General features: G+C 36.5%; 1 protein-coding gene across 1 annotated transcript; it reads right to left on the reverse strand.

Annotated features, from left to right (window-relative positions):
* Positions 1 to 767: 767 nt before the first annotated feature.
* Positions 768 to 7038, reverse strand: myl7 (myosin, light chain 7, regulatory). Its single transcript, XM_036577988.1, has 7 exons — positions 6977 to 7038; positions 3814 to 3912; positions 3657 to 3732; positions 2669 to 2773; positions 2449 to 2527; positions 2306 to 2354; positions 768 to 1116 (listed from the first exon to the last, which is right to left on the reverse strand). The coding sequence occupies exons 1-7, from the start codon at positions 6977 to 6979 to the stop codon at positions 1012 to 1014; spliced, it is 516 nt and encodes a 171-aa protein (XP_036433881.1). The 5' UTR covers positions 6980 to 7038; the 3' UTR covers positions 768 to 1011.
* Between the last annotated feature and the right edge of the window lie 3304 nt (positions 7039 to 10342).

A 10342-nucleotide genomic window follows, 5' to 3' on the forward strand; every position in this document is an offset into this window, starting at 1 on the left:
ACTCTTTTCCTTTAAAAGCATTAGGTAAAAAGCTCAGAAGACGTATAGGTCATTCTGGATAGTAAATAAATTGGATATTTTTATGTTGTAGATACTGTGACCACTCTGACCACTCTAAAGGACTTTGTTTACATCTCAAAAATGTAATCATGCAGAAAATGTGAAGAATCAGTGAAATTCTGCCGAATTTTACTATATGTGATGGATGCAGCTGTTGGGTTGGTCAACTTGTTGGCCATTAGCTAACTAATGTAAACAAGCTCTAATGCGAAAACTGCAAAAGAAACGTAAGTTAATACTACAATGTAAGTCCAAAAGCTCATAGAAAGAAAAGAATTTGATTAAAACTTTAATTTCTAAACAATCATAGCAGGTTTTATTCCAAACAGTTGACCATTTTGCTGCCCTTTAGGCACATTCAACTTTATTTCATGTGTGTTGTTTGATGCAGATAGCTATCTCGAGCTAAGTGATAACTTGAATTACAAGTTTAGCCACTAGCTAGGGTGCAAGTATGCATATTGAACACAGCCAATGGGTGTAGGCAGATGTGCACTTGCAGTTCAGTGGCCATTTACTGCCATCTAGTGAACTCTAAATCACTTTTTATTTCAGATATGATGGGAGCGATGTGGGAGTGTGATGTAAAATTTGTAGGTAGGTAAGTTGAGTCTTGGGGAAATGGCCATAAATAAGGAGAGGTGCTTTACAAAGTGGTGAACAGAGTATTAATGCAGACAGATGCAGGCAAAAATGAGCAACTTGAGTGAAATTGTTGATGGTTATTTATTTCCAGTTTGACAGTTAAAACATTCTGACATCCTCAGAGAATGCAAAACAAACCTGTTGGACTCATTAATGATGATTTAATATTGAAATAAGATTTATTATTACCCCACATACATTCACTGTCCGTTCCAAATGCACATAATTAATGCAACAATGCATATTACAGAATGTTTATTCATAAAAACAGCAGACGTGTCAGAATGGTCAATTCTAGGTCTTCTTTTATGATTCCTCTTTCTCATCTCCGTGTGTGATAATGTAACAAAGTGATTTGTAGTCGATATTCCCAGCCACGTCTATAGGAGCCACTGAAAAAGCCTGGTCCACCTGGAAAATGTACAGAAACACAAAAGACAAGGTGCTTGTATAAAAAACAGCATTGAGCGTTGCTGTGATTTGCATATTAATTTACCTGATTAGATTCTGTACTATAATCCTGCAATTAGGGCTGTGTATAGGTAAGAATGTGGCAATACAATCTGTATTGCGATATACTGTAATACTGCAAGCAAGGTGATATATTAACTATCATAGTATTTACACCACCATATCACTGCTGCTGGAACAGTTTATGATATAATATAGAAAGCTGCATTTTACATTGTGTGTAATTTTTATGATGAATGGACCAAAAGAAACGGCCCAAAATTACTTAGAATAAAGTCTGGTTCCATTGACTTACATTAAAAGTAAAGTATGATTTTTCCTTCTCCTGTAAAGTTACCATTTTAGAGATATGAGGTTTTGTTCCGACAAATGAATAAATGAATAAAATCTAAGCAAAAGAAAAGGTCTAATTGCTGAAGATAGATTACAACACTTCTCACTAGCGGTCAGGGGTTTAAACACAACACAAAATGAACTACTATATGCCACAAATTTTTGCATGTAAACTATGAATTAAAAAAAAATATTCATCATCCTCCGACCTGCAGTGATGTGGTGGAGGTGTGTTAGTGTGTGTTGCGCTGGCACGCGTGGATCAGTTTTAAACACCTCAGTGTCACTGCTAGACTGAGAATCGTCCACCAACTCAAAATATCCAGTCAACAGCGTCCTGTGGGCAGCGTCCTGTGACCACTGATGAAGGACTAAAGGATGAACAACACAAACTGTGCAGCAGCAGAGGAGCTATCGTCTCTGACTTTATATCAACAAGGTGAACCAGCAAGGTGTCTGTATCTAATAGAGTGGACAGTGAGTGGACACAGTGTTTAAAAACTCCAGCAGCACTGCTGTGTCTGATCCACTCATACCAGCACAACACACACTAACAAGCCACCACAACGTCAGTGTCACTGCAGAGCTGAGAATGATCCACCACCTAAATAAAACCTGTTATTATGTTATTGTGTTTATGTAGAGAAACAGATGAACTACAGTCTGTAATTGTAGAACTACAAAGTGGAGCTGATAAAATGGACAATGGGTGTGGTTTTAATGCTACAGCTGATCAGTGTATGCGTCTGCAAACTTGGATGAGTGGAAACAATGCATGCAGACAGCAAACACAAACCTCGTCTGGTGTAAATTTGTCTGCCTGGGTTATCAGCAGCCGCCTGAACCTGAGCACAAGAAAAATGACACCAAAATCCATTTAACTGCATGAAATATATATTTGTCTCTGAATGAAACAAAGTCGGTGTTTTGTGTACTTACTCGTCCTTATTGATGAACCCGGTAGCATTCGGGTCAAACATTTTAAAGGCGTTGAGGATGGTCTCCTCTGGGTCAGTCCCTGTGGGGAGACATAGTGTTTCAGTGAGTACCATATCGTCACTGACTCACTGACCTCCTAAACATGACTAGGCCAAAGTTCAACTTGTGGTGCTCTGAAAGCTTTTTTGCTTTCGATCTAAATCTAAAAAGACATTCATACCGTTGAGTTTTTCTCCGAACAGAGCGAGGAAAACAGTGAAGTTGATGGGTCCTTTTCCCTCAGACAGCATGGCCTCCAGTTCCTCATCACTTACATTCAGTTTCCCTGTACACAGAGCAGAGAGAGAAAGATGCACACACTTAATTATGTTAAAGACACTTAAAGTGGAATTCCACTCATTTTCAAAATTTCTGCATAATTAAATTGTTCTTAAAAATGAACTCCAGAGATATTTCAACAATTCTACATAATTAAAAGACTGAAAGTCATCCAGGGTGGTTTGATATGAAGCGCTACGTTCTAGAGAAAGTAAAGTTTTTACATGACGTGGTTAGAAATATGCTGCCCGATGTCTGAGACATTGTTTTATGATAGTTTTGTGATAAGGTTATGACTTAAAGTGTGTTTAAATACATTCATGGCGGAGGGGTACATGCAGGTTGTTGTAAAGCAAAACAGTCCCCAAAGAAAAGTTTTTTTTTCAGATTAATCATTTCACACCAAAATGCAACTTTCATTTATTTTTGTTTTGCTGACAAATGAAATAAATAGTTATATTACATCATTTTACGCTGTGCCAGTATACTGTGGTGTGCACACTGCTACTCAGAAACAACCGACTCTCTGTTTGAGGATCAATAAAGTATACTACATCTTATCTAATCTGATGTCATTGCTCTTTATATGTAAATGTCAAACATTAAAATTCTACAAAGGAAGCTGGAGGCTGTTCAAAAAAAGCCTAACCCACTCAGTGCATTCAGACTGTCCAGCAAACCTTTCACGTATTGTCACTGTCCAAAGCTTTAACTTGCATTAAAAGCTAAGAACGTTTTTGCCTTCTTTAAAGTGACCATTTTGGAGATACATGTTTTTCTTTGGTCAGTGACGATATAACGGCTTGGTCTTGTGTAGTGTTTAGTCATTCTGTACACTTAAAGGTGGCGACAGCTGCTGTAAGTAGTAAGTAAAAGGTTACTGGTCTTACCCAACTGTGCGTAGGTCTCCTTCAGATCCGACTTCTTAATGACGCCGTCTCGGTCCTGATCAATGCAGCCAAAGGCCTATAAAGAAACTCGTGACATCATAAACGATATATCATACTGAATGATATTTATCCCTTTATTAATATTAATATTCCTCACCTCTTTGAACTCCTGAATCTGCGATTGCTCAAACATGGAGAAGACGTTGGATGAGGCCCTCTGGGCATTCTTCCTCTTAGCTGCTGCTTTCTTACTAGACTAATTAAAGAAAAACAAGCATTTCTAACAAAAAAAGTCATTTATTTATCTTGTATGGTTTTATTTGCTTAATGTGTCTCATATATATACATACATACATATGAGAAGTATTAGGTAATTATAGAAGATCGCTTTATTATCATTTTTGTGATACAAAATTGTGATTTTGGAAATGTTCTCATGATCCGTGAGGGAAAACCTACCGCACTACTGCACGTCTTCAGTACCTTTAGATAGGGAACATACAGTGGTGTGCAAAAGTTTGAACGCCCCCAGTAAAATGACATGTTTTGTTGATTTTCTAAGTGAAAATAAATGAACACATCCTGCACATTTTAATGCACTATTACTGTTTACTTGCTGGACATACTGGAAAAAATGTGTGTTAAAGTGTTATGGCACATTTTAGATTTTATGTTTTATTTTTTCTAATATGTTAAACTTATTAAAAAGCTAAATTGTGTGCTAGAAAAATGAAATTTGTTCCCAGTAGAGGACACACTAACTAACATTTTCACTTAGAAAAATTAACAAAACATTTCATTTGACTGGGGGCGTTCAAACTTCTGCCACTGTAACTGTTCGACTCTTTTTGTTCTGTATTGTTTCTTTTTTCAATTTTTTTCCCTTCTTCTTAAGTCCTGTCTTGACTCACTTCTATTTAAAGAGTTATGAAAGTCATTTAAAGTATACAGTAAGACATTTTATATATTTTAAGAGTACATTTACAATATTTGTACCTTTGCAAGACACAAATATACCCTTTTTACTGACAGTGACAGTGGATTTGCTCTCTTAATCCAGCCTACATTCAATGTGAATTAGACTGTTTAAGGTTGTGATGATTCAGTCTTAGATAAGGATTCATATACAACGGCTCAAAAAAGTATCTGAACCTTTTAACCATTTGAAAAATTTAATTAGGTTATTTAGGTTTCTTCATAGAAAGTTGAACAAAATGATATGGTAGACATTCAGTTTAGAGAAAGACTGGAGAAGAATGCCAACCAGACTGCACTAAGGGCTCTGTAAAGAGGTGGAAATGTCAAAGTCTGGGGCTGCATGTCTTACAGTGGTGTCAGTGAGCTTGCGTTCATTGTTGGGATCATAAACTCAGTGTATGAAGGCAGTTTAGACAGAAACCTGCAGAAGTCTGCAAAGAAACTGCTCAAATAATAACAATCTGAAACACACTGGCTGCCTTTGGAAAGAATGTTTTGCCAAAAAGGAAAGTGCGGACTTGAAATGTCCTGTTTACAATAAATACCACATTGACATTTCGCTTCCTCACACAATGAGTTTAATGTGTTGGCACAAACGTCCAAATAGTTTTGGGAACCTCTGTACCTGCCATTGTATGGGTGACAACCCATAAACAGGCAACAGTTTTGTGTTCAGCAAAGATCGGCTCCAATGTTGTAGAGTCCAAAGAATTCAGTGATTTCCTGAAGGGGAATTCGACCAACATTTAAAATTTCTGCATACTATTGCTGTTGAGATGTGAATTCTGTCATTGTGGAGAAACTTAACGATTGTAATTTCTTTAGATAAGGCAAATTTAGCTATACAGCACCTTTCATACACAGCGGCTATTCAAAGTGCTTAATATAAGAGAAAACACAAAGACAATTCAAATTACAATGTAAAAATACGTAGGAGAATAGAAACTCAAAATATGACTAAATAGACACAATATATAAAAGAGAAGAAATTAAACATTAAATTAAAAATCAGTTTAAAAACTAAGTTAGAATAATAAAGTGCCATTAAAGGAGAGAAGTCAAGAAGGGCTAACATTGTTTTAACTGAGCTGAAAGCTGCTCAAATATGAAACATTTTCAGCTAGATTTTAGATGTCCAGGCTCTACTAATGTCCTCTGTCAAGTGGTTCCATTTAAGAGCAGCATAGTAGCTAAACGCTGCTTTTCCATATTTAGTCTTTACAGTGGTGGTGATAGGAACCAGAGGTCACAATGTCTTCAACTCGATTATAGCCATTTCATTTACTATCCAAAACCACCAGTGAACCTACGCGTCTTCTGAGTTTTATATGTAACGTTGATTATTTTGCCTCACAACACCCTGTTTAGAGCGCTGTTATAAAACAATGTCTCAGGCATCAGGCAACACATTCATAATGTACATAATAACTTTCTTTGAGGGAGCTTTTTAGACCACTGTGAACAATTCTGGCTCTGTAAGTTTCCCCAGAAGAGAGCATTTCACACCAAACCAAACACCACTCTGAATGACTTTGTTTACATCTTAACTATTTAATTAGGCTTGAAATTTTGAAAAATCACTGAAATTGCCCTTTAAGTTGTTATACGAATACTTAATGTATGTTTCGTTATTATTCTGTTTTAGCTGATTATGTTGAAATAGCTCTGTAATTCTTTGCCATTTGCTCATCATATAGTCTTATAGTCATCTTATAGTTTTTTAATACACATCTTAGAATAGTACACACTTCAAAAAGATGGTTCTTCAAGGGTTCTTTAGTAAAGAAAACGGTTCTATGTAGAACCATGAACACTCAAAGAACCCTTTGCACGCTTAAAGGGTTCTTTGCATCGTGAAAGTCGTCTTCAGATTGATGGAGAATGTGCTGTAGATGGTTCTATATAGAAGTTCTTTGAAAAGGGTTCTATATAGCACCAAAGAGGGTTCTTCTATTGTAACAAGCTTGACATTGTAAAAGTAACAGAACTCTTTTTGGTGCTATATAAAACTCTTTCCTAAATAGTTCTATATAGAACCATTTATATATAGTTCCATCAATCTGAAGACCCCCTTCACGATGCAAAGAACCCTTTATTCATGGAAAGGCTTCTTTGAGTGTTCATGGTTCTATATAGAACCACTGTCTTTACTAAAGAACCCTTGAAGAACCATTTTTTGAGAACCATCATTTAAAGTGTGTAGAATCATCAATAAACATGTGGATTCAGTCATCGAGTCATCCTTTACACAAATTTACAGCAGAAATCTGGTTGAATTTTTCCAAAAAAATGGTCAGAAAATGTAAACAGATGTAAAGAACGTGAAAATGTTGCTTACTTACCATGTCCACAGGTTTGTGTGAGCGAGCCCGGGTCAGTGGTGCTGCAGATTAGGGCTTTATGTGGCACATCTTATCAGTGGGCTGCTTATAAAAAGAATGTAGTGCCTCTTTCAGTCCCCTAAAAGGCCACTCAGAGGCTCCCCAAAACAGCAGCCATGATAAGCACGTAAGTAGCCAGATGCCTGAGAGGCAGGACATGAGATAGGGAAAGAGAGAGATGGGTGTGAAGAAGAGGGAGGGGTGGAAGACAGTGGGCTCAAAGGGGAATTCCACCGATTGTGTAAAATTTCTACATAATTAAATAGTTAAGATGTAAACAAAGTCATTCAGAGTGGTTTGATGTGAAATGCTCTGTTCTGGGGAGACTTACAGAGTCAGAATTGTTCACAGTGGTGGTGATGGGAACCAGACGTCTAAAGAGTTTAATGCTTCTAAAAGCTCCCTCACAGAAAGTTAGTACATGTAGTGGTTGCAAATGTGCTGCCTGATGTCTGAGGTATTGTTTTATGATAGTTTTGAAAATGTTTTGGATGAAAGTACATTTTTTAATATATTCACAGAGGTGCAGTTGTCCACTACATCATCATCAATCATTACATATTGTCACCGTCCAAAGAAAAACATCTATCTATTTATCTTTTTTTTTTTTTATTTCAACTTCTCCACATCATTAGAACATGGCAACAGTGCACTGTTAGAAATAAAGGTTCTGTGCATGTATGTTTTTCATTCATCAAGGTACAAACAATATAAATGTTACCATAAAGGTACAACAGTGGTTTAAAGGTCTAATTGTGCACTTTAAATATGTTTTTCCAGGTAAAAAAGTTCATTTGTACATTTTTTATAACTTAATATTTTAAAAGTGAACAATAAAATAAAAAGCCTGGAGACGAGACGGGGTGTTTGGAGTCAATACAACTTAGAAAATATAATTTCAGTGGATTATGGTGCAGTTATGTTCCCTGTCTAAAGGTACTGAGATGTATCCTTAAGGGAACCACCCCTGTGACAAGAGGGGCACTGCTCCAAAATTGCTTGAAATAAAATCTCTTTAAATTAACTTACATTGAAAGCAAAGATTTTTTTTTGCCTTCTCCTGAAAACCATTTGGAGATTGTTTTCCTTTGAACAGCAATGATATAAAACCTCATTTTTTCAGAAAAAAAAGACTAAATTGTCACTGGGTGTAACCTCAGGAGAGTACCTCTTCAGTACACTCTTAAAAAAAGATGACTCTTAAAGGGTTCTTTAGTAAAGGGAGTGGTTCTACATAGACAGTGATTCTTTGCATGGTGAAATGGTTCTTCAGATTGATGGAGAATGTGTTGTATATGGTTAGGAAAATGGTTCTATATAGCACCAAAATGGTTCTTCTAGTATTACAACACCAACCAAAAAAGATGGTTCTTCAAGGTTTCGTTAGTAAAGAAAATGGTTCTATATACACTCAAACAACCCTCAAAGAACTCTTTGCACAATTAAAGGGTTCTTTACACTGTGAACCAGTTCTTCAGATTGATGGAGAAGGGTTCTTCTATTGTTATAAAAAATGTTCTATATAGAATCATTTAAAACACACTATCAATCTGAAGAACTCTTTCATGATGCAAACCATGCAAAGGGTTCCTGGTTCTATATAGAACCATTTTCTTTACTAAAGAACCCCTGAAGAACCATCTGTCTAAGTGTATAAAGCCATTTCCTTTACTAAAGAACTCTTGAAGAAACATCAAAGTCTGAAGCTTGACATACAAGAAAGATGCATAGAACCATATACAACACATTCTCTATTCATCTGAAGAACCATTTCATGCTTACATAATTCTTTGCATGGTGAAACGTTCTTCAGATGAATGAGGAATGTGTTGCATATGGTATATACAATATATATTCTATATATAACCCATGGTTCTTAATAGAACCATTCCCTTTGCTAAAGAACTCTTGAATAACCATCTTTTTAGGAGTGTACCTTTAGTTAGGGAACATAATTGTGCCATAACCCAGTTCTCTTTTTTTTAAGTTGTCTTGACTCCAGGCCTTCAATTTTATCATTCTGTTTTAAAACAAAAGGTTATGAAAAGTACAAATATGTACTTTTCCACTTTGATAAACTGATCAAAGGTACACAACTGGACCTTAAAACCACTGTTTTCCCCTGAAACTGTACCTTTTAAAAGATGTGGATTGGGTTTTAGGTCATATGCTTCCAGAGTGAGATGCTGTTGTACTGAGTTGAGAAGGCGCTAAAACAGGAATGTCAACTCAGCAAGCCGAGTTTAGCCCTGATCTAACATACCTGATCGTCCAAATCAAAGCGGTCAGGAATATGTGAACGTTAGAGGTTGAAACCAAATATTTTAGAAGGGTAGATTTCCAGAAGTAGTTTTGGGAAGTACTGTGCTAGAACAAATCGTTTGAAGTTTAAGGACTAAAATATTTGTTGTCCTCAGGTTGCGTTCATATCCCATCTCTCATCTTTAATGGATTTTGGCCTGCATTTACTGTCACATTAGTGTTTCTCTCTACTTTTATTACCCTAAGTATTTTTTAATGAGCCACGCTGGAGTCACTCACTTTGCTGACAGTCAGGTCCACAAGGTCAGCATATGTGTGAGAGAAAATGGATATGAGTTTCTGTCAGGTTCAGATTGAATTTTGTCAGGCTATAGTCAGGTTCAGACAGACTTTTGTTGGGCAACAGTCAGAATTTAGTCAGGCTATAGTCAGGTTCAGACTGACTTTTGTTAGGCTACAGTCAGAATTTTGTCAGGCTATAGTCAGGTTCAGACTGACTTTTGTTAGGCTACAGTCAGAATTTTGTCAGGCTATAGTCAGGTTCAGACAGACTTTTGTTGGGCAACAGTCAGAATTTAGTCAGCTACAGTCAGATTCAGACAGAATTTTTCAGCTACAGTCAGATTTAGACAGAATTTTTCAGCTACAATCAGATTTAGACAGAATTTTGTTAAACTAGTCAGATTCAGACAGAATTTTGTTAAGCTTCAGTTAAATTCAGACAGATTTTTGTTTGACTACAGTCAGAATTTTGTCAGGCTATAGTCAGATTCAGACAGACTTTTGTTGGGCTACAGTCAGATTCAGACCGACGTTTATTGAGCTACAGTCAGAATTTTGTCAGCTACAGTCAGATTCAGACAGAGTTTTATTTGGCTACAGTCAGAATTTGGTCAGCTACAGTCAGATTCAGACAGGATTTTATCAGCTACAGTCATATTCAGACAGGATTTTATCAGCTGCAGTCCGGTTCAGGTAGAATTTCGTTAGGCTACAGTCAGATTCAGACAGACTTTTGTAAGGCTACAGTCAGATTCAGAAAGATTTTGTTTGACTACAGTCAGA

The sequence above is a fragment of the Colossoma macropomum genome, unplaced genomic scaffold, assembly GCF_904425465.1.
Source record: "Colossoma macropomum unplaced genomic scaffold, Colossoma_macropomum, whole genome shotgun sequence".
NCBI lineage: Eukaryota > Metazoa > Chordata > Actinopteri > Characiformes > Serrasalmidae > Colossoma > Colossoma macropomum.